The sequence below is a fragment of the Lepidochelys kempii genome, chromosome 6, assembly GCF_965140285.1.
Source record: "Lepidochelys kempii isolate rLepKem1 chromosome 6, rLepKem1.hap1, whole genome shotgun sequence".
Classification (NCBI taxonomy): Eukaryota; Metazoa; Chordata; order Testudines; family Cheloniidae; genus Lepidochelys; species Lepidochelys kempii.
This window is the reverse complement of record NC_136385.1, coordinates 19,710,759-19,735,805: the sequence shown is the minus strand read 5'-3', so window position 1 is coordinate 19,735,805 and position 25,047 is coordinate 19,710,759. Positions and strand designations below refer to the sequence as shown.

At 46.0% G+C, this 25,047-nt stretch overlaps 1 protein-coding gene across 1 annotated transcript in view; it reads left to right on the top strand.

The window, feature by feature from the left end:
* Positions 1-25,047, top strand: part of LOC140912510 (NACHT, LRR and PYD domains-containing protein 12) — a 181,261-nt gene that overhangs the window by 37,285 nt on the left and 118,929 nt on the right. Inside the window, exon 4 of the mRNA XM_073346997.1 lies at positions 2,334-2,504. Within this exon, the coding sequence (XP_073203098.1) occupies positions 2,334-2,504 (171 nt within the window). The remainder of the gene's footprint in view (positions 1-2,333; positions 2,505-25,047) is intronic.

The following is a 25,047-nucleotide window of genomic DNA, read 5'->3' as shown; positions in this document are numbered from 1 at the left end:
CAGTTCTAAGAAACCCATTTTGAATTTTTGTTTTCCCTTCCAACAGCTCTTCAAATGTTTGCTTGGGTCTGGTCTGATCAGTAGTTAGATCTTTTTGAATTCTTCCAACACACTTTAGCAAATCACAATAGGTATCACAGTGAGAAGCCTCATCAGTAGGTCAGGCCCTTATGTTCAGTACCTGATTGGTAAGTAGCTCTTACCTCAGCCTCAGCCATGAGAAAAACAGGGAGGGAAAAGAGGTCATGTTGTTTAAAAAAATGGGGGCCCTTCTGATACTGAGAAACATGAGGGGCTAAGCACAGCTCTATGCAAGAGAAAGGATGGCTGTGTCATTCAATTGCTGGATTGAACTCAAGACACTCTGTGTGACCTTGGGCAAGTCATTCAATCTCTTATGGATCTCAATTCTCCATTTGAAAAATGAGAATAATAATATTTCCTTTCCCTACCATTCACCTGTCTGGTCTGTTTAGATTGTAGGATCCTCAGGGCAGGGTCTATCTGTGTGTACTGTTGCTCCTTCTTCTCGCACCAGTGTCCTGTTCTGACACCAGCATTACCCTCAGCCAAGTGGTGGCGGGCGTCCAGCACATTGCAGATCAGAGGAGAAATCAGTGACAGGGAGTCTGGGTAAACTCTAAGTGAAACTTGTCATATTTACATTTATTCACCTCCTTTGGAATGGGAGGGTCACACAGCAGAGGCTCCTCTTCCAGAGATCTGAGCCCAGCACCAAATTCCCAAAGAGAATCTCTGCCTCCAAAATGGACTCTGATCAGCACCCAGGGCAAAGAACAAACTCTACTACAGTTGGCACAGCTATGTCCTTCCCAAAGCTTACCCCCAACACCACTCCTCATATGGGGGGTGTCTCTCTTTTTTATCTCAGTTGGGTCCTTCTTTAAGAGTCATGTGTCCTCTCCCCAGTTTGGCACCTTTTTCTCCTCAGCTTCTCATTTGCCTTCCCTCCTTTCTTACCTTTACATTTTGTGGAGCTTGTCTCTGTTGCTTCATCAGGAACACCCTCTCCCCACCTCCCCAGGCTAGGGCGTATCTCCATACTTTCCCACATGGCTCTACCATGATGACTGAACTTGGGGGTCCCACAGGGAGTGGGGGCTTCTCTCCCTAATACAAATTCAGGGCTCTTTTTCTCTATCAAACATTAGGACTTCCCTCCCCTTTTGGCGGAGCGACCATATTTTGAAGGCAACTGTAGTGATGGAGGAGGCCATGCAGGTGACAGTTGCGATGGGTAGGGTGTCTCTACATGTGTGCAAGATTTGGCAGCTGTCGGGGGTGCAGAGGGTTCTCTGTGAGCCCTGGAGGGAGGGAGGAGTGGCAGTATGTGACAGCCATGCTGGGGGCTGGTCATTGAGATGCACATGGTCATAGCCAGGCTGCTGCCATAGTTCCACACTCCGGTGGCTGGCAGCTCTGCCAGGAACCCAGATTCTGCAGGGAGGGACACAGAATCCAGTGGAAAATTTCTATTGTAATAACCTCACCAGTGTTTCTGGAACAGGCCCTGCCAACAGGGTCACATGGTCACCCTCCTCTCAGGGGCTCTTCTTCCCCAAACTTTGGGGATCCCCCTGGTTGTGGGGCTGGTCTCCTCTTTGTCTTCCAATCCCCCCAGTCTTTTATCCTTGGTCTCAGAGGAAGGTGGGTGTGATGCTGCCAGTGCTGGGCCTCGCAGCTGCCTCCCACCCCAGGCCTGAGGCTCAGAGCTAGGGGCAGAGACAGGAGACGTCTGTGTCCTGCAGGGGAGCAGCAGAGCCAGTGCCGGGGGCGCAGAGGGCCAGGATCTCCCAGCTCCGCTGGCTCTGAGCCTGGCCCCGGTGAACAGGGAGGAGCCTGCTCTGATTGGGTTGCACCATTGTGGGGCTGATCAGTGCTGAGTCCAATCTGATTGGCTGAGAGCTGGGTAGGTGGGAGTTAGGGTGGCCAGACAGCTGCCCCTTAACTTCTGGTTGGTTAGTGGAAAGAGTGAGGGGCGGTGCTTATGAGGACACCTTACCCAGAACCTTAAATCTTGTTGGTCAATGGCAGAGGTTTAAGGATGGGGGGGGTGTCTGGGTCATTGACAGTTCTGATTGGTCAAGAGTCATGTGCAAGGGGTGGGGCTTAGGCAGGAAATTACACCCAACACTGGTTCCTCATTGGCATAGGGTGGGGGTTGGGACAGGCGGTGGAGCAGGGTTTCTACTTCATTCTTCAGGTGGATTGGTCAGGGAGAGGGGCTGGTGGGCGGGGCCGCCTGTCAGAACATCTGTGACGAGCCCCCTTCACACGGTGATCCCCCTTCTCTGTGTTTCTCTCTCCTGCAGCTTGGGGGGTTGTCATCTCACAGACACTGACTGCGGGGCTCTCACCGCTATTCTCAAAACCAGCCAGAGCCTGACAGAGCTGAAACTGCCTGATAATAAACTGGGAGATGCTGGAGTGCGGCTGCTGTGTGAGGGACTGAAACACCCGAACTGCAAACTGCAGACGCTGGAGTAAGTAACATTTGGCCGCCTCTGTGTATTTACAGGTGTCCTCTGGGTAAAGTGCTTGACACAGTGAAGATGGTGGAGGGGAGGAGATTTTTTCCCTCTCTTTTACACTCTGAAGTTTCTTGGGGACTGTCACTTCATTACCCCACTGCCTACAGTAAGAGGGGGTCTTACTAGTAGTAGCGGGGTGTCAACTCCCCGGCACCAACAGCCTTTCACTCACTCAAGCACTCTCCTCTGGGCTTATGCCAGCCCCAGCTTTGCCTTCCAGGCTGACAAGAGAGGCACCCTAATCACTGAATCGCTGATTCATTCTCCTGTGATATCCAGCCCCTGATTCTGGTTATTCACAGAAGTACCAGAATCTTTACATGCAAAGATGTAGTGTACCCCAGTTTATCAGAGTTTCCTTCAATCACTGCTCCTGTAGTCCACACAGCACTTGCGAACACTTAAAATAAAAACAAAAGTAGGTTTATTTAAGAAAGAATAAAGATTTATCCAAGAAAGAGAGAAGGTGATGGGAACAACTGGTTGTAATGCAAAACAAGATCCTAAAGTGTAAACCTGGGTTTACCTTTGCCAGTAGTTACCTTTCCTATCTAATGAACTAGGTTTTTCCCACAAAGTTCAGTCAGTTATAGAACTAGCTGGTTTTATAAGAACCAGGATCCAAATATTCAGGACAGGTCCCTGAACTCCGCAAGGCTTTCTTTACTAAATACAGTGTGTCTTTTCCTACACTCTGTTTTCCTGAAAACCATCATTTGCTATATTCATAACAGGGAAATCCCCGCCCTGCTGTGATGTTCCTTTTCACCTCCAAGTGGTTTTGATCATTTGCCATGGTCTTTGATGCTTTTCCATTGAATGTTCTGGGATGTGGCAAGGGTAGACAGCACAGCTTTTTGTAGATACATTACACATTATACTTGATGAATAAATATCCTATAAGACGTGTTTGGTGTATTGAGTTTTTCCGTTCTGAGGTGAGAGCTGTTTGCAAAGAGCAGAGGACCCTTTGGCAAAGGTTCTCTGTGTCACAAAAACCCAATGTTATTTTCCCTTATTCTTTGTCTTTCCTCTTATTACACCAACTCCACCTCATGCTGACCCTGGTGTTCTTCCTGGCAAAGGCTTTACCTAGGTGATCTAGCATTTTGCTCGGACCATGGCCAGGCCAGGGCTCCCTCTGATCCCCTCTCTGAAGGCCTTCTGCAGCTGAGTTCTGGCTTTTGATAACACTCTTTCCAATGCCCAAGAATCTGAACCTGGGCATCTCCAGTGAGATTGACCCTGTGGAGCACTGTTGAGACTGTCTGCTACAGGCTGTTGGCCTTGGAAGCAACAGCACAGCTCTTCAGAGACGCACAGAAACGTGCGTACATCACCTTTGGTGTTTAACCCACTCAGAGGAAATACAATGACGTACTTTCCACGACCACGTCCCTCTGCACTGTTTCAGCACAAGCACTGGCAAAGCAGCTGCAGTCGTGCAACGAGTCTTCTCCCAGTGCAGTTCCACATTGCCCCTGCTCATCCTTCCACGAGCGCTTTGATCACGCAGAATCACTGGGCTCAACACAGGGGACTTTAGGGGAAATGTAATGGCCTGTGATGTGCCGGAGGGCAGACTAGACGGGCTAATGGTCTCTTGTGGCCTGAAACTCTATGAACTGATTCTGTCACCTGACAAGCCGCTCACTGGAGTTAGTTGCAAAAATTCATAATTTTGGTTAAAAAATGGATGACTTGTTAAGCGAAATATTCCAATAAGAATTGTTTCCGTTTTTCAGCAAGCTGTGCCACTCATATCCTTGCTGTATGCCAGCCCCAGAGCAGCCGAGGGAAGGCTTGTTGGTCTCTGCTTGGTCTGGCCCCTCTCAGATTTACAAAGACACAATTAACAAAAAATACCATGTTAGAGGATTAGAACTTCAAACACGTTGTTACGTTGCACTCCATATTCTTTATGGAAATATGCTTATGAATATGAATATGACATAACTGGACTATGCTTTATGCAAAATAAGTCATGTAAGATATCATTGGAGAGGTTATAATCTACTGAAAGTGTTCATCCTATTTGTATGCAAGTATCATTTCTATGTCTGAAGTTAGAAATATGTTACTAATGTAATTATGCTTATGGAGGGCTATTAATGGTACTTCAAGAACTCGATGACTCTTAAGCAAGAAACAATTTGCTTTGAATGGATTTGTTTTCCTGTAAGTCTGTGGAATGCCTATGAGGAGGAGGGGTGATGAGGGTCCCTGTGAAGACATGTGTCTGTGTCACCTGATGCTGGAATCCATCTTGGATTCTATATTTTTCCATGAGGCATAAAAAACGTTTAAACAAGAGGACTAAGGATTCCCACCTTCTGCAAAAGCTATATGAGGCCAGTCATGAGGAAACCCCTCCTTACCACCCAAGAGGTCTGCTGGAACTAACAGAGACTGAACAGGGGGAAGGATTGGACCCGGACTAGAAATGAATCTAGTCTGTGAAAGAAGCTTATTGGAACACCTTTGAGGATGAGATATTACATGTAACCAGTTTCGTAGTGTATTAAGCTTAGCCTAGCGTGTTTGTTTTATTTTGCTTAGTAACTTACTTTGTTCTGTCTGTTACCTCTTATGATCACTTAAATCCTAAATTTTATACTTAATAAAATCACTTTTGTTTATTAATAAACTCAGTGTAAGCAATTGTTACCTGTGAGGTGGTGGTGGGGAAACAGTCTGTGCATATCTCTCTTTGAGAAAGAGGGCAAATAATATGAACTTATGATGGCCATATGGTCAGGAAGGAATTTTCCTCCAGGGCAGATTGGCAGAGGCCCTGGGTTTTTTTGCCTTCCTCTGCAGCATGGGGCACGGGTCACTTGCTAGAGGATTCTCTGCACCTTGAAGCCTTTAAACCATGATTTGAGGACTTCAGTAGCTCAGACATAGGTTAGGGGTTTATTCCAGGAGCGGGAGGGTGCGATTCTACGGCCTGCACTATGCAGGAGGTCAGACTAGATGATCATTATGGTCTCTTCTGACCTTAAAGTCTATGATTCTATGACTCTAACTTATATTGTATAAACTTTATAAGTGTAAGATGAATTTATCTGGGGTTCAGGCTCCCAGAAAGGCTGTGCACTGGGGTGCTGAGGCAAATCCCATTAACTGAGTCTGCCCAGAGCTGAGCTGAACTCAGGGTCTGCATTCTGTAGAGGGGCGTGGCCCCTATCTCTTCATCTGTGCTGGAGGAAGCCTGGAGGGTCTAGCTAAGGAAGACAGAGTTAAGGGGTGCCCGTGTGGGCAGAAGGCTTAGGCTCAGCGGTATCTCAGCACATCAAGTGACAGTCCCAAGGGAGTCCCAATGAGAGAACACACGAGTCAATGTAAAAAAAAGTGACTGGTGCATTGGGAATTCTTGTACAAAAACATAAAATGCTACACCATGGCAGTGCTGACTAACCTCTGGTTTATGTGCATGAACACAAACATCCCACAATGCACAATGGCTGCCTGTTGACAGCATCCACAGCAATTTCCACACTCCTGAGATGTGCTAAAGAGAACACAGAGCAGGGTAATTAATTAACAAATTAACACCAGGATGAACCCTACCCTCTGCACTCCCCCACCCCAACTAAATCCTCTTTTCTATGGTTCTCCATCATGTTGCCGGCACCCAGTGCCGAGAGGCTGAACAACAGCTTGAGTGGTTCGTTACCTGGTGTGCTACACCCAATAACCACAACGGGGTGGAGAAGCAGAAAAGTTTATTTGAAGCTTCAAATAGGTACAGGGAGATTTGAATCTCAAATCCTGTACCCAGAGCAGGAAGTTACACAGGCTTTTATACATCCTTTTTCCCAGCATACTTATCCAATAGCAAGTTGCCCCAAGTATCCATATAGCCAGCCAATCCAGTTCCCAGCTAGTTCCCTGATTCTCTGTATCATTTGTTAAACTATACATAAAGCTGCTTTATTCAGCATTGTTCTTCCATATCTGCCCTGTTTGGCCTTGCTTAGTTTCAGGCAGTCTTACTCTGCAGCATATTGTTGCAGATCCTCAGCATAACTGCTGTGTGTGCCTCCAGGCGGGAGCGGGGGCCAAGGACACCTGGGCCTAGTGCGAGGGGGCTTCATCGACACTCGTGGTCTTCCATCCCCTCGAGTTACCTAGTGGCCATGCCCCAGTGTCCCCAACAATCACCCACTGAATGCTCCCATCCTTCCAGCCCCAATGGACTCCACTATAGCAGGTGGGGAAGAACTTCGGTGAGCATTCTCTGGGCTGCGTGGAGGACCCCCAGGAATATCCTTCCTTTGGGCCCAGAGCACTCACATCTCTAGCTCCTATAGGAAAACGGGATAGAGAGAAACTGAGTTTAGCTACTAAACAAAACAACTGAAAAAAATAATAAAATTTAAACTAACAAGCAAACTCTGTCTAAAAAACTAACAAACATGACTGAAGAAATGAATTAAAAGAAAAAAATCCACCTCCTCACCACCATGAGCACTGACACCCAAAGCTGCTGGTGCTCTTTCATGATCCACTCTGGGCCTCCAGGCCCAGAACCTGTATAGGGGTGGGGGGAGAGGCAGTAGGAGCTGCTGATCTTCTGTCATGGCATCTGCAAATGCAGGGTGTTGCTGCTCACAGCACATATGCAGATCTTTGTGCAGGACACAACCATTTAAAGCTGGCAATGCAGCAGAGCAAAGAGTGACTACGTGCAGACAGACACTATAAGCTGTAGACATTATGCAGCTGCTCCAGGAAGCAGCGCGAGGAAATGCAGGGTAGATGCAACAACCCACAGGCCCTGCAACTTTTACAGAGTGCACTCTTAGGGAACAGTGCATTGTGTGCCCCAAAGATAGAATGGCTGGTGTGGATGCACTGCATCATGGCAGCTTCCAGTTCAGTCACACTGATGCAAGTTGCAATGTGGAGTTCTCTAGTGTACACGTTAGATCATAACCTATTTAGGGCCTTGACAATTAGCATGAGGACTCTGAATTTAGTCTGGAAGGGAATGGGAAACCAATTGACTTGGTGGAGCATCAGAGAAAGGGTCTCACATCAGCCACTGTTGCTTAAAAAAGGAACTGCTGCCACCTGAATGTGGTACTTATCTCCCCCACAGGGAGAGTGACTTGTGTCAGCCTAACACTATTCACTGAGGTCTAGCCATTGCTTGGCAACACTTGCGGTTCAATATTAAAAGTATTTAAGAGACCAAATAACCCAGCTTAATTTAGTTTATTAATAAGGGACAAAGCAGTACAATATGAAAAGGAGGCATACATACACTCCTTCTGGGAAACAATTAATGTCGCAGAACGTTCACCTCACACAGAAGTTGTGCTTAAAAAATATGCACCCAAGATCGCACAGCATGGTTACTGACAAGTTAGAAAGCACTGAAAATGTCACCCAGGACTAGAATTCACCAGACAGCTTTTTATCTTTTCTTCTTCTATCATAGTGTATCTTTCTCTTCTTTTAAATACTACATTACAAGAGCTACGAATGCACTATCCAACGTGTACTAGAATATACAATGGAATGTTCGTGCCTTCGATCGGTTTTATATTTGCGAATGTCAAAAGCTATGTTTTGCTTTGTAGAGTACATATATTTGAAGTGAAGCTGGAAGTGCTATCTCCTGTTATGATAGCCGGACACTTCCATCAGTAGATCTTGTTTTCTGTTGCTTATAACTTTGCTAACCTTAACCATATTGACTTAAATTTTCCATGCTGGGTGTCTCCTTCAAGCTGGATATTTTTGTGAAATTTCAGCCTGAATGGTTCATCCATTTTCATCCATAGCTAGGGAAACACACTGTTTACCCCAAGTAATTCTGGTGAACTTTTCAGTGAGAAACTCTATCATCCCCATGCTTTAGAGCAGGAACTTCAAATTTGGCAGGGGGAAGCATTTGTGCCAGGGGTGTGCCTATTTCTGTTCTTAGGAAAATCTGCCCCAATTTTCAAAGTTATAAGCATTTGAAAAATCTCAGTGCTGATGCTCAGTGGAAACTTATTTCAGCTTTGCAGCTACAATCTTCAAAGGACCCTTCTTCACTGAGAATGCTCTACCTCTATCTCTTCAACAAGCTTGCTTTACCCTGGGGCTCCAGAGGGCTGAGTCAGCCCTGACTGGGACTGGTGGGGAAATTGGATTGGATTGGGGGATCCTGACTTCCATCTTGAGGGGTGGGATATGTGCTGGGACAGATTCCCACCCTAGTCAGGAAGGGATTAAAGAGCTCCTTTGGGATCATTCAGCCCCAACGTGGCACACCTGTGACACCTATTGCACCTTGAGAAGGGTGGCTTCTTTAAAGGGAGGATCCAAGCCCAGTGCATGCTGACCTTCAGAGGGAAGCAAAACTAGCACTCCCCTGCTCCACAGGAAACCTGCAGAAGAGACTGTGCTGCCTGAGCCCTCTGGAGAGGCAGAGGAACCATCTTTACTCTGCTTTGCTTTTCATTAGCGTCCAGGCACTCAGCCTGGATCTCTCAGACACTCAGGGTGTTAGGAACACAGGCCCCCTTCTCAGAGACTATTTACCTATTAACTTGTGAGGAAAAGCGGGGTGAGCCCAGACTGGTTTTTGAGTGCAAGATTATTTTCTTTGCTTTTTTCTGTCTTGGACCGTGGCCATGCCTTAAAGGAGGAGAAGACGCCTCCTAAAGACTGACCACCAGGAGACAGCACCCTGCACTCCAAACCAGCACTATAGTGACACCTCCAGACAGAAAGGGACCTTAGGGATGAGAGAGGCACCCACACTCACCTCACAGGAGTTACGTAGAGGTACAACCTGTGACAGAGTTTGAATAGGAATCACCAGTTTACTCAGAAACTTCACACTTTCCGTCCAGACAAGGACTTAGCCAAATACTTCAATCTACTTCTCATCTCCAGACTAGATCACTGTAATTCACTGCACCTAACACTCAATCTAACGCTGCATATGTTCCAGCTGATAGAAAGGAACTCTCCACCTCTTCTGTGATTTATGCCACTATGACCACATCAGGTCAGTGCTCCAATCCCTCCATTGGCTGCCAGTCAGCTTCTGATGCCAGTTTAATGCTATCGTCTTAATCGTCCATGGAACCCCAGAACCAAGCCCAGGACCAGAGATGACTCCCAGCCAGTAGGAGCAGACAGAGAAGCAGCCTCAGCAGAGACCAATGAACACTGATGTCATCAGACTGCCCGCTACAAGTTGTCACTCTTGACATTCTCTTCCTTGTGCTGATTGGCTGTTTGTTGCCACCCTGTCCTTTCCCCTCCCCTCACAGTCGGTGCATCTCAGCCTCTTTCCATGCTCCCCTCTTTCCTTCCTTCTCCCTTCCCTTCTTTGTCCCCCTCCATTCCTATCTCTTTCCATTTAGCTAATCCCCACCTAGCAACTCCTACCCAAAGAATTGTGGAAAACCCAAATGCAAAGACTCACCCACCTTTCCTCCACAGCAAAATAACAAACAAAAGGTCACTATTCGTTCTGCTTGTGTGTTCTGTCCCTGTCCCCTCCCTTTTGTCTGTCTTGTCTAATTACATCATAAACTCTTCAGGGGAGGGACTAGCTACTACTCTGTACAGCTCCTAGCACAATGGGTCCCTGTTGCTGGGTGAGCCCTAGGCACTGCTGGAGTTACTAAATTATGTGATTAGATCCTTCCCGTGCCATTGTTGGCACACAGGGTGTAAACCAGTCTCTTCCATTCCCCTCTGTCATCTGCTGCTGCTTGCATTTGCTCTAAGGTGTTGAGATGGACTATTCTGTCCTCTCTGCTAGGGCTTCTGCTCAAGGTTTCTCTTGGGCACCCTTGTTTTCTCACAGAATTTGATTTCCACTTGATGTCTTCATGTGGGAGTCTGTGTTGGCATCTGGGGTACATGCCCCAAATATGTTCAGTGTGCCCTCAGATTGTGTTGGAAATGAGCTGCTCGTTGGTGATTTCTTAGATCTTTTTGTTGGTGATGACGTCTTTCCAACCAATGCCAAGAATCTTTTGTAGGCACTTATTTTCGAAGACTTCTAGTTTTCAGAACAAAGCTTCGTATCTTTCCAGCTCTAGCAGCCTTATCTTAACACCAAGATTATGTTTGAATTGAAGATTCTCAGTTTTGTTCTGGTGCTGAATATCTTTGGTTTCCATACATTGCTGAGTTTAGTGAATGCCTTTCCTATACTTGATGTCTCTTCCTTCTTCAGGTATCGGTTGGTCAATATGGTGCTGCTGAGATAAGAAAGTAGAAGAATTTGTCTGATATTTTTGCATTCCAATGTGCTGTTACTGCTTGACCTTTGGGTTTCAAGGATGCTTGTTTTAGCATAATTTACTGTGAGCCCTGCTTGCCTGCTATTTTCACCAAGTTGTCTGACTTTCTAACTTTTCAGGGCTGTTGCTCAGTAGTGCAATATCATTAGCTAAGTCTCGGTCTTCTTGGCATTTGCTGTCTACCTATGCTATACTCGTATTTGTGTTACTAATACACTTCTGCATTGCTGCATCTTGTGTCTGTGTCTGGCAGTCCCAATCCCTGTTAAAGTGTGGAGGGTTGAGTGCAGGGCTAAACACATAGTCTCATAAAAACACCTCACCAGTTATAGAAAAAGAATGAGGCTACCATTCTGATAAAAATGAACACTGCTTCCCCTTTGTGCTTCAGGAAGGCTCCTGATGAAAGCCAGTCTCTGGAAGCCAAGGCCCTGTAAAGTTGGATGTTGACAGCAAGAAAACTCTTCAGGGCTGGTTACTGGAATGTGAGAACAATGTTTCACACACCAAAGATCTTGCAGCTCATGAGAGTTATGGAAAACTATAGACTTGAAAGCCTGGGCTTCGGTGGATAAGAAGTACTTCAGGCAAGAGAAGAAACATCTGATTTACTCAAGTCATAGTGACAACAAGCACTCAGAGGGAGTAGTTCTCATTCTGACAGATTCTTCAGAAAAATCATTCATCAGCTGGGAACCTACTAACCAACTCATCATAGATGCCAGACTCCAAACCAGATTCCTAAAGATGTCAGTTATACAGTGCTTTGCACCAGCTAATCAGGTTGCTAGAAAGGGAGCCCAGAGGATGATGTTCTGTGCTGCTGTGAGTCTGTGCTGCTCCCGTGTCATTTGTGGAGCTCTGGTGTTAACGGCACCAGCGTAGCTTGTACCTTGCTGGTTCAGCAGATCTCAGTGTTAATCATAAAGAAAGACCACGGGCTCGGTTCTCTGGTGAAAGCTCGGTCAGGTTCATTATGGACAAGGTGCAGTTTCAGAGCCCCGACTCAGTGGTTACAGTTATACTGACACAAGTATGCCCGTGACAATCAACAGAATGTTGTCCCCTAGACAAAGAAACCACAGACTTCTTATGACTTCTCCTTTTATACCTTGGTACAAACAAGTTGCATATTACACTCCAGATGTTCTTAGTTACCATCCTTGTACCTGATAGCTCAAACAAAACTTTCTCATCCATTATCCTGTCATTCTCTCCTTATCTCAAAGGGGTCTCTGGGTTCTTGTACCATCCCCGCAGACCAGGAATGGGTTTACTTGATTATCTGATACCTAGTGTTACTATTTTGACATGGCCTACTTTGGTCCACGCTCTTACTATGGTTCATACTTTTAGCCATGCCTAGGTCTCAAGCAAGGCCTCCAGATGATAGCAGGTGGTGAGCCAGTTGGAACTGGCTGTTATGTTTTGCAGAGGCTCACTTTAAGCAATGCTGATCAGTTACACTGAATGAAGCAGACCTCTGTCAGACTCCCTGGCTCTATCTGATCATTGAGTAGCACAGGAGGTTCATTTTAAGTTGAGTTGCATCAATCAGTGGATTCTTAAGTATAGCCAGAGTGCTGCATGCTCAAAATTGGGGGATAGATTTCCCTCCTCAAAACCAGATGTTGTGAATACTAGCTAGTAGCAATCCTGGATGCTTTTACTATCTTTCACCAGCCAAAAAGATCTAGAATCAGACTCATTGGTCAAGGATCAGATATTTTCTAGTGATTCCTGTTTTGTGAATAGTCAGAATTGTGAGAAGGAGGCTGTCATTTTATCCCTGATGGCCACAGCGGCCATCCCGGATGCGGAAGAGCTTCTCTGTGAAGTGAGTGCCCAGCTCCTTTCAGTGAGAGGTGCTGGGCTCTGGAGATGAGAGGAGACAACTAGACTGATAAAGTTATTAACAGTGATATGTGACTTAGTATTGCTATGGCAGAGAAGAAGGAGAATCTCTTGGCCTCTTCATGGCTAAGGAGCGGGCATACAAAAATTCTTTGTACAGACGTTTATTTCTTCTTGTGTTTCTCAACACTGACACTTGGGTTTTCATTGCTCCTGCTTCATCTGTCACGGGTGGGAGAAACCACAGAGCTTTGTGAGTGCCAAGGAGGGGTGGAGGTACTTAGAACCCAGTGTTGAGAGCTGTGGTCAGTCAGTGATTATCATGTCTCTCTGGCTCGTCTCATCCTTTTGTGCTGGGCTAGGGTACCAGTGTTTTGTAACAATAACTCGCTCCTTGAACTCTCTGAAGCAGACCATGAAAGTAAGTCACAGACCAGGCTGAAAGTCAGTGTTTCCATTTTGCAGCACATTCTGAAAAAAAAATCAGAATGAAAAGTAGGAATTTTGAAGTTTTCCCCTGGAATGGAAAAAAAAAAAGAACCATTTTTTAAATAATCAAAACATTTTGTTTCAACAATATGTTAAAGAAATTAAGCCTGGGGGACCAAGCACTGTGTCTCCCAGTTGAACCCAGGGCTCCCAGGTCTTCTAAGCTCCCAGCTCCCCGTCAGTCGGCTAGAAACCCTGGAGGCAATGACTGAACCAGAGCTTCAAGGCTCCCAGCTCTGTAGCAGGGAGTCAGGAGCTGAAGCCCTGCCCAAATTGCAGTTCTGAGGGCTCGCAAGGCTCCCTAGAGTGGAGCCTGAAGCCAAGCCCCAGCCAGAGCAGAGTTTCCTGGGCTTCCAGATGCTTAGCCACTAACTTTCACAAATTCAGTAGTTTTACTTTCTGTTAGAACATCAGCAGCAAACACGGACTGCTTCAACCTTGTTTCTTAATTTAATGTAAATGATGTATGTAGATTATAGCAAATTTAAGCCTTAGCATGGGATGTCTTAATTTCAAATTTAATTTTAAATACATTTTTTTTAAATATAAACCTATATAATGTATATACTACTCTGATTTCAATGAAAGCTGATTTAAAGAATTTTTTTTTATAAACTGCTTTTTTTTCTACACCCTACTTACTTGCAATGTCAAATTTAAGGCAAAAGCAGAACACGACAGTAGGTTTATTTCTGCAGGGCTGGCTTGTTGACGTTACTGCTTTGAAGTCAAGACTAAAACCAAAGATTTAAGTTTGTGCAAAGCGGGATATTTTAGCTTGCATTATAACATATTTGCATGAGGGGATCTTGTTTCACCAACTCTGACTGCAAGCCAAACACTCTGGCCATTGAGTTACCAAATTTGGCCCTTTTACAGAAACTCTTCCACAATTTTAGACCCACTTTACTGGCTATGGGGCTCCCTGCAGCTCACTGTTCACCACCAGGTATAGCATGGATTTGCTCCGCAGAACCTCCACGTGCTTGTCCTTTACTCATGGTGTGTGGCCCAGCAGTTCGATGGTCCAAATGATGCTTATCAGCCACTGTCGTGTGTGTGGGGAGCTGTCTTGTTTGGGTTCCAGTGTTTCAACCAAAAGTGTCTCCCATGAGCTTCTCTTGTCACCAAGTGAACAATCACCAATTTATTCTTTCCTGTGCAGACACTGGACCTCAGGTGCTAGCCGAATAAATTCCACATTTTGTTTAGGGTAGTTGTATTTTTTATTACATTAAAGCGACAGCTCTGCTATAGTTAATGTTCAGACCAGCTCCCTGTCCCCCGCTTTCCTCTGTGTGCTTGGATCTGGGAGCAGCTGCCCATCCATGGAAGTCTGACCCTCATCCCTTTCCCCCCTCAAATGAGGCGGGTGCCAGGGGGCTTGCCTGTTGGGGGTGTCTGAGCCCGTTTCCCTACCCTGCATGTGAGCCAGGATCCTGGAAGATCCTTAGAACAGGCATGCTCAGAGGATGTACCAAGAACACACTCCTGAGGCAGGTGTGCTTGACACACATCAGAAACTTTCCAGCACTGAGGGGGGAAGGGAACACCCACAGAAATGAATGGAGCAGTTCACATGTCTCAGAGCTATTTTTTCAGTCTGTCTTCATCTCCATGGGTTATTCTCTTTTAGCTGAGAACATCTCATTGAGATGAATGGGCCATTACCACCCCTCTGAGCCTTCAACTTTGAGGTGTGAAACCCACCTTGAGTAGAAATTTGAGAATGAACTGTCAATGTCTGAGAAAAACTTAAGGTAAACGCCCACACAACCTTAACTCTGCCCTCTCTGAGTGATGTCTTAGAATGCCCATAACACACACATTTGCACTCTGCCTTTTCATTTTGATGGACAGGTGCTACCTGCCCTTGACCTACACTCAAACACTGAGCCTACTCCCCGGAGAGAATACCACATCTGTAAAATGTAACAGCCACTTCATACCCTTTTACAATCCCTTCAGACCTGCACACAGGTTGACACCTAAACCTTTACTTTCCCCTACCCATCCTTAAATCCACAGACTGCTCTCATATCCCACCTCACCACTGACACTAGCCATCGCACCCACTGCCCTGCTCCTGACACAACCTCCACAATTCTATACTGGAATGATGCCGACTGGAACCTCATGGTTCACATGCAGCTCTTTTCTTTGAGAATACACACAGAGGAGACTCAGACCCAGATCTCCTCATATCACAGTCACAGTTCTACGATGACACTCCTCAGACTAATCCCTACATCTCCTCGTATCACGATCACAGCTCTTCCAAGATGCTACAATTTATTCCTCCGCCATTCAATACAGTTACACCTAACACAGTGAATGAATCTAGAGGGCATGCACTTAATTCCCAGTGGCTATTGCCAGCTCCAGGGGGCAGAGTTAAGGTTGTATGGGTGTTTACCTTCGCTCTATATTTCCTGGTTTTCTGAAGTATGAGAAGGGCATAAGCTGTCACCGAGCAACTCTGAATTAAACAAGATTTTTGTTATTTAATTATTAGTGTATTACAGTATTGTTTAAGTGCCCCATCCATGATCAGGGTCTCAGTGTGTTAGGCACTGGACATGTTGTAAGGGCAGGTGTCGCCAGGCGGTTCTGTTATAGTCTTCCAAGTTCTTTTTTAGCACGTAAGCAAGATTTTAGTCTTGGGGCAACACGTGTTTTGTTTGTTTTATTGGATTTTGCAAGATTTGGTGGATATGCAGTCCTGGGAAGGAGGGAGCTGTGCCAGCAGCCAGAGAGTTTGCTGTCTGACTTGCACTGGGATTACAGTCTATTCTGGTGGCAAGTTTCTCCTTGGGAGTTTGGTGTTGGGCTGAGATCCCTGAAAGAGGAGGCAGCCCATTTTGCTGTGTGACTATCTCTCCACTTGATTCCAGCTGCCAACTAGACATTGAGCCATTGATAACGACCCGTTGAGCCCAACAATCTAGCCAGCTTTCTATCCACCTTATAGTTCATTCATCCCATCCATAATTCTTTAACTTGCTGGCAAGAATACTGTGGGAGACCGTATCAAAAGCTTTGGTAAAGTCAAAATATATCACATCCACTACTTTCTCCATATCCACAGAGCCAGATATCTCATCAGAGAAGGCAATCAGGTTGGTCATGCATGGCTTTCCCTTGGTGAATCCATGTTGACTGTTCCTGATCACCCTCCTTTCCTCCAAGTGCTTCAAAATGGATTCCTCGATGACCTGTGTGTGAGGGGTTTTTGTTTTTGTTCACTACGTAAGCTTTCCAACTAGTAAAAAAATTTCAAATAGAGACACAACTTAGATAAATTCCTAACTCACTTGCAGAGGTAGGTGGCATCAGGGCTGTAACATAACTTCACACTTAAAAAATGGCTCTTATATGCATTTTAAGACTTTAACTGCAGGTGATGGCATTTGAAGGAACTCTACTGTGAGAAACCAAGATCTGGAAAATTAACATAAAGCTGCTTAGCTCTGGTGCAGAGTTGGGTTTGTTTAGAATACAGGGTAGATTTGTTGTTGACCAGACATGGTCAGTCATGTTTCATGTCTGTAAAATACAGGTGTGGATTGAACTTTGGATTCCTTGCCTTTAGGCAGAGAGGTGCAGTTTGTGCTCTATTATTCACTGGCTGCCTCTGTCCCAAACGGTCTCCTCCAGAAGCTGGAGAGTGCCAGAGTTTAGGGATGCTCCAGCTACACCCCATCCTCCTGGCCACTGTCCCTGTGCTGGCATGTGGGGATGGGGGCATGGTGAAGGAACCACTATGGGTAGGGCTGCCATCAGTGGCTTCTGTACAGAGAGAATCCTTCTGTGGCCATGGAAGAGCAGTTTAGGATTGCTGTGCGCTGCTGGTGCCTCAAATATTATTTTCTTTCATCTACTCACTTTTGACCGTCTAAGAAAACCTTCCATACATGGGGAAGTGTAATAACTTCCCTACAAAAAGGCATCATTAGATTTAAAGTTATAAATGCCTCTCTATGAACTTGAAACACTGTTAAAACACTGGCAGTATGTTGTTGTGCTGGAAGGTGTTAATGGCTGCCAGCAGTCACAGGATAGGTTAAAGCTTATGGGTCTGCCAACCAGCCTTCATTGAGGCTAAATAGGAGGACCAATTAAATATCCTTTTATATAGTAATAGGAGAAACAATAGGCCACATGGAAAGGCAGATGAGAAGTTTCACCATCCAGCTTGAGCAGTTTTTCTGAAGTCTGGTTGCAAATGCAGGGGGTAGGAGATGTGTTTGATGGCAGCGGTGTCTGTGTGTGTGATAGCCAGTAGGGGACGTAAGCCATAAGAAAGGGATCAGAAGATGAGAGAAGCTGTGGGGAGCTTGACCCTGAGAAGGAGCCCTGAGAGACAGAGATCCCTGAGCACTGCAGTGGCTGGAAAGGCAGGCTTGGGGATTTCTGAGCCCAGACCTTTTTCAAAAATGTGTTAAACTGTTTCTTTCCTTTATGTCTGGCAGATAAGTCATCAGGCTGTCAACATTTCAATCTCCACTGAGCCCACTGTTATTCATAACCCAGCTATGGTGCCCTTTGAGAAAATAAACTGTTCCTCCTATTCCATCAATTGATTTTCAGTCTAAAAGGGCATATGTTTATCGAATATTATGGCCCCTCCTCTTTTTGTTTCTTTGGCTAAAGACAAAGAATCTGCAGAAATAAATTACCTCTAATGCCCATAAACCCCACTCTCCCTGAGAATCAGTCTCCTGCAGCAGAATGTTCTGGAAGTAGGGTCTTTTTTATTTTTTTTATTTTTTCCCATTTCTTTGACATTCAAAATGTTGTTTTAAAGGGTAGAACTACTGATAATAATAATTTATTTTTCTGAAGATTTTAAAAACTGTGTGTGCGTGTGACATATCATTGTAGAAGACAGACTTATGAGCAGCCTTACATTGCCTTACTGAAGTAGCTCCCACCTGGACCATTAGCAATCCACCTGCCAGCATGCAAGCCACACTCTGAGTGTCTGTGTGTAACTGCAGCCTGCCAGCCACACTTAGGTTACCCTCTTCTTCTCACCAGTCTGGGTTATATTTCAGGATGACCCCAACACACACCCAGTCCAAGATTTCCCCACAAAATGTATGTTCTATACTGCCCAGCTCTCTTCTGTAGAGTACAAATTATATAAAGTCTGTCATTTCTTTCATAGAAATAATATGCCAGTTTACTATTTCAAACACTACAATTTAAACACACTGGATTAGATAAAACAATAAAACCAGTTTATTAACTACAAAGAGATTTAAAGTGAGTACAAGTAATGAGGCATAAATGGCAAAAATGGTTACAAGAAAAATAAAGATAAAATATTTACTAATGCCAACTTAACAAACTACATTAGATTGAAAGCAAAAATTCCCACAACATGCTTCCGCAGATCACTGACCCAACTGATAGGTCAGAACCCCTCCACCATTCCAGTGCTGCTCCCTTTGTCTTTCTGGTGCCACGAATTCAGTGGGCAGAGAGAGAGGTGTATCCCTGGGGTGTCTGTCACTCCTTTTAATAGTCCTGTCCCCACTTTGAGAAGCATTTCCAGTTGGGATTTGGGAGACAAAAAGTCTATGGGGAAGGATGTGCCCTGCTGCTTTTCCCTCTCCTGTTTAATCCTCCTTTATCTCCCCTTCCTGCTTGATGACTGTTTCCTGAATACAAATTCTGCAGAGCGCACATTCCTTTGCTTGAGGCTGATCTGTTTGCCATCCTCAGTTTGGATCATGTGTTAGTAACACCGTATAGTGGAATCTTATAACTTCACACACAATATTGCCACACATATTTTACCAGGACAATAATGACCAGCAAATCATGAGTTCTCAAATGATACCTCACAAGGCATATTTTGGACAAAGATTATTATGATAGTTTGCAAGATGTGGACACAGGTAATCTCGGCACAATTTTGGGTGGTGGGGGGTTGTTTTTGTTTAGTTTTTTCCCTTTCTTTTCACTAAAGATTGCAATCCAGCTAGTCTTTTCCTCTAATTTATAATTGAGGATTGTCTGCAGAGAGGCTGTCTGATGTGTTGAATTCTGTTGTGGGAAATGGCTCTCCCATTTCTAATTAAATTGTATAAAATGGTGGGCCTTGATATGGCATGATTTCAGTTTGTAAACTTCCACACCTATCCCATTTATTATTTTCCCTCCCTGCTCCTACATTCCCTTTCATTTAAATCCAAACAAAAAATACCAAAATATCATATAAATCTGTCCCCAAATGACAGTGGTTTCCTAAGACCCTGTACTCTCTGAATAACACTTGGACTAAAAGGGAAACAATCCAGGGAAGTACATTCTCCATATATGGGACCTCAGCCCTCAACCCCAGGGATAAATTACCATCTGATCATTTGAGTTACAGGTGAAGGATTTACACAGAATCCCAGAGGACCCCTCTGATTCCCTCTCTCTTTTCTCCAGTCTCCTCCATCTCTGAGCTCCCCCTTATATGCACCCCCTTCATAGCCTTTATTTTCTCTATTTTTTAATACAGAACACAGCTACCACAGAGTTTTTCCCACTCCAGTGAAACCAACTTCAGAGAATTTGCTTTACAGTGTTGAGATAATTACTGTTCATCTGCTTGTTCTGAAGGACTTCCAATAGTTTGCTTCTGGTTAATATTTAGGGCATGGCTACACTTGCAGATGTAGAGCTCTGTGAGTTAAACCAACTCTTGGAGACCGCAGCAGGGAAAGCGCTGCCAAGTGTTCACACTGTCAACTGCAAGAGCAGTGGCGTGGCCGCATTTGCGGCACTTGCAGCGGCATTGGGAGCGGTGCATTATGGGCAGCTATCCCACAGAGCACCTCTTCCCATTCTGACACTGCAGCTTGTGGGAAGGTGGCGGAGGTGGGATAGCTGCCCATAATGCACCACTCCCAATGCCACTGCAAGTGCCGCAAATGTGGCCACACCACTGCGCTTTGCATGCCAGCAATCCCTGTGCTTCCATCCACATTTGGCGCCATCTTTCAATGGTTTTGGTACTGCGTGCTCTGTTTTCCCTTTCGGTCTGCGGGAATGGATCCCAATCTTGTGAGGAATATGCTGATGGGTCTCCCCAGCACATCATGAATCATGCAAGTCTGGGATGACGAGCAGTGGCTGCAGAACTTTCAGATGAGAAATGACACTTCCATGGGACTGTGTGCTGAGTTTGCCCCCACCCTGCAGCACAAGGACACGAGACTGAGAGCTGCCCTGCTGGTGAAGAAGTGGGTGTCTATTGCAGTTTGGAAGCTGGCAACTCCAGACAGCTACCAATCGGTCACTAACCAGTTTGGAGTGGAAAAGTCGACAGTTGGAATCGTGTTGATGCAAGTTTGCAGGGCCATGAATCGCATCCTGCTCAGAAGAACCGTGACTCTGCACAACGGGCATGACATTGTGGCCAGCTTTGTACAAATGGGTTTCTCTAACTGTGGAGGTGTGATAGATGGGACACATATTCCAATTCTGGCACCAGACCACCGAGCCTCTGAATTCATAAATTGGAAGGGGTATTTCTCTATGGTTCTCCAGCCACTTGTGGATTATGTGGGCATTTCATTGACATTAATGGAGGCTGGTCCAGAAAGGTGCATGGTGCACGCATCTTTCGGAACACAGGCCTGTTCAGGAAGCTGCAAGCCAGGACTTGCTTCCCAAACCAGAAGATCACCATAGGGGAAATCGAAATGCCCACTGTGATCCTTGGAGACCCCGCTTACCCTTTAATGCCGTGGCTCATGAAACCCTACACAGGGAGCCTTGACAGCAGCAAGGAGTGGTTCAACAACAGGCTGAGTCAGTGCAGAATGACTGTTGAGTGTGCTTTTGGCCATTTAAAGGGCCTCTGGTGCTGTCTGTTTGGGAAGCTGGACCTGGCCAATGACAACATCCCCACAGTTACAGCCGTGTGCTGTACCCTCCATAACATTTGTGAAGGGAAGGGTGAAATCTTTACTCAGGCATGGACCACGGAGGTTCAATACCTGGAGACTGAATTTGAACAGCCAGAGACCAGGGCTATTAGAGGGGCCCAGTGCGGGGCTGTAAGGATTAAGGATGCCTTGAGGGAGCAATTGGATGCTGAAAGCCACCAGTAATGTTTGGTTCCCTGCACGAGAGTGAAGTGCAGTGGTTCCAATGCTAGTAGGCATCTGTGTTTGCTACGTATGATGCACTGACTTGCACAACCAATATTCCAATTGTAGTTGCTGCTTGTTGTGTGCTCCACAATATCTGTGAGAGTAAGAGGGAGATATTTATGGCAGGGTGGGAGGTTGAGGCAACTCGCCTGGCGGCCAGTTTCCCACAGCCAGACAACAGGGCGATTAGAAGAGCACAGCAGGGTGCGCTGCACATCAGAGAAGCTTTGAAAGCCAGTTTCATGACTGGCCAGGGTACGGTGTGACAGTTGTGTTTGTTTCTCTTAAAGTTACCCGCCCCCTATATATATGAAAGGAAATAAAGTCACAATTGTTTAAAAAAAGTTCTTTTTTATTTGTTGCACAAAACACTGAGAGAAATCAGAAGCTAGATGGAGGAAGAGGGTGGAGGAAGAGGGAAGGACAAGTCCAGAAACCAAATCAAAATTTAGGATATGCCAGCTTTCAGCTGCTTGTGCAATCCTCTGGGGTTGACTGTGTGGGTCCCCGTAGCCTCACCCCCGCCATGTTCTTGGGCGTCTGGGTGAGGAGGCTATGGAACTTGGGGAGGAGGGAGGGTGGTTATACTGGGGCTGCAGCGGCAATCTGTGGTCTTGCTGCCTTTCCCGCATTAGATCCACCATACAGCGGAGCATGTCAGTTTGCTCCCCCATGAGCTTGACCATAGTGTCCTGCCTGCTCTCATCGCGCACGTCCCTCCTCTCTTCGTATTCATGTAACACTTTATGCAACTCCGCAATTGTTTGCCTCCACGCATTCAACTGGGCCCTATCAGTGCGGGAGGACTGCATGAGCTCAGCAAACATGTCGTCCTGAGTTCGTTTTTTCTGCCTTCTAATCTGGACCAGCCTCTGGGACGGAGTAGATAGGGGCCGCATTGAAACATTTGCACCTCTGCAGGAGGAGAAAAAGGGAGGGTAGTATTTTAAAAGATACATTTTAGAGAACAAAGGGGACACTCTTTCTCAGTGAAACAGGAAATTCATAGTACACAGCACATGTTCTTTCTGTACAAGGTCTCATTTTGCCTCTTATACTGAAGTGCCTGCCACTTTGGTGTGAGTAAGCCACCACATGGGGCCAGGAAACAGAATTCAGCTTGCAGGCAGCCATGGTAAGCCCTAGGGGCACGCAGGGTTCTGCTTCTTCCGCATTCATTTCAATGCTTTCAAACTGCTGGGCCCCCTTTCCCATAGCAAGCAATGCCTGGTGGGTTTGCCATATAAAAGGAGGGCCTGCGGGCTCTCTGGGATGATCGCTTCACACAACACCTTCCCCCCACACACACACACCGTGTGGCTCCGATGAGGCTCTGAGCAGGGATGAGCCCTTTAAACTAAACGCGAACATCCCAGCACAGCTGGGTTTCTCCCCACCCCCCACCACCTGGCTCTGATCAAGCTCTCATTCACCAGAAGTGCCTTCTCCAGGGTCATGGTCCAGGAGCATGCCTTGGGAGTTGGGGGGAGGCTATTGGCTCCAGCATTAAGAACAGTTCCTGGCTAGGGGGGGAAACAGATTCCCCACTTGCTGCCTGTGCACTGTCCTCCTCCTCTTCATCCTCCAAAAACTCATCCTCCTCGCTCCGTGCTACTCCCCCCTTGCAGGTGTCCATGGATAGTGGTGGGGTAGTGGTGGCATCAACCCGCATAACCACATGCAGCTCATGGTAGAAGTGGCATGTATGGGGCTGTGACCCAGAGCGCCCGTTCGTCTCCCTGGCTTTTTGATACGCTTGCCTGAGCTCCTCAATTTTTGTACAACACTGCTCTTTGTCCCTAGAGTAGCCTCTTTCCGTCATGGCTCTGGAGACTTTAGAGTACGTATTTGCATTTCTTTTTTTGGAACGTAGTTTTGCCATAACAGATTCGTCTCCCCAACATGCAGTGAGATCCAGTACCTCCCATTCGGACCATGCTGGAGCTTGTCTGCGAATCCAGGACTGTGTGGTCTCTTGTATGGTGGACTGTGCTGATGGTGACCAAAGAGGAAACTCAAAAGTTCCCAGGGCTCTGACTGCCTACCTGGCTAGTGCATCGGAGTTCAGAGTGTTGTCCAGAGCAGTCACAAGGGAGCATTCTGGGATAGCTCCTGGAGGCCAATATCGTTGAATTGCAACCACAGTACCTGTAACCTGGAACTGTGATCTTGATTTTAGCGCTACTCCACTTGCCGAGGTGGAGTACAGAAATCGGATTAAAGAGCCCTTTAAATAAAAAAAAAACTGGTTTGGTGGTGTGGACGGAATCAGTTTTATTTCAAAGTAACTCGGCTAATTCTGAAATAACCACGTACTGTAGACCAGGCCTTATTCTCCTTTTCATGGTTTCACCATTTTTTAGGATTTTTTTCAGTAGTTTATTATTAGTTTCTACCTCTGCAGTGTCTTCTTTTGTGTCTGAGATTAGGATCATACTATCCCAAGCTATCGGAGTGTCATTTTTTCCTTGCTTAAAGTCTCTCATTGTATAATTCTGATTTTAAAAATAAATCATAGTTTAATTAGGAATTTCCAGTTTACTCAGAAATTTCACACATTCTGCCCAGATGAGGACCTAGCCATATTGTTCAAACCACTTTTCCTCTCCAGACAGGATGACTCTATTTCACTGCATCTAAACTTGAATGTAAAAACATTGCCTACGTTCCAGATAATACAAGAAGAACTGACCACTTCTTCCATGGTTTACGGCACTATGACCACATCTAGTCAATGTTCCAGTGCCCCCCAACTGGCTCCCTGTGAGCTCTACTGCCCCTTTAATGCCATGAACTTAATCCTCCATGAAATTCCCGGGAGGAGCAAGGCCTGGGCCCAGAGAGACCTCCCAGCCAGTAGGAGCAGACACAGAAGCAGCTTCAGCATGGACCAATGGACACTGATGTTTCAGACTGCCTGTTGCATAGGGTTGCCAACTTTCTACTCACACAAACCCAAACACCCTTGCACTGCCCCTCCCCTACTCCTTCTCTGAGCCCCCTACTCTCAGGCCCTGCTTCTGCCCTAGATAGGAAATTCTGCCAGGGACCTGCTTGCGTTGCCTCCCCTGGAGCTCCGCGCTGCCAGCTGGGAGAGAGGGACCCCTTCTCCGGAGCTGCATGCTGCCGGTAGGGAAAGGGCTGGGGGGAGACCTGTAGACCGAGCCCCAGGGCAGCCTGCCTGACGGACACTGGTTTGTTGTGGCAAGTTGCTCATAACGAAAACAAGGCTGCTGGCAGTGGATTTGTTTTTCATATTTCAAACACACCTAGAGAGTTTCATGAGCTGTGAAGACAGATCTAAAACAGAAGCCAACACTATGGGCCTCTGAACCAGACTGACTGCTTCCCCTTAGCACTCTTCATTACCTTCATTTTAACTTCTTTGATATATTGCAATATTTCCAGCCTCTAGGAAATCTTAAGAGTATGAGATCCAGCTCCCAATGCTCTTTATTGTTTGTAAATCACAGAAGGGGAAGTTAAAAAAGGTGAGAAGAGATGGAGCAGAGAAATTGGGTAGTGCAGCTTGCAGTCATGGGGATATCTTTCCATCTGCCAGTGGATAAGAATGGCACATCCTACATTGCCTTTTATCCGAGTTCTGATTTTAAATACCACTAAGGAGTTTTAACTGTGGCCTGAATTAACTTGCCCATGGCCCTGTATTAATTTGTCAGTGTCAAAGATGATCCCTGTATTTGGTCAAGAGTGTGGGGTTTTTTTCCTCCA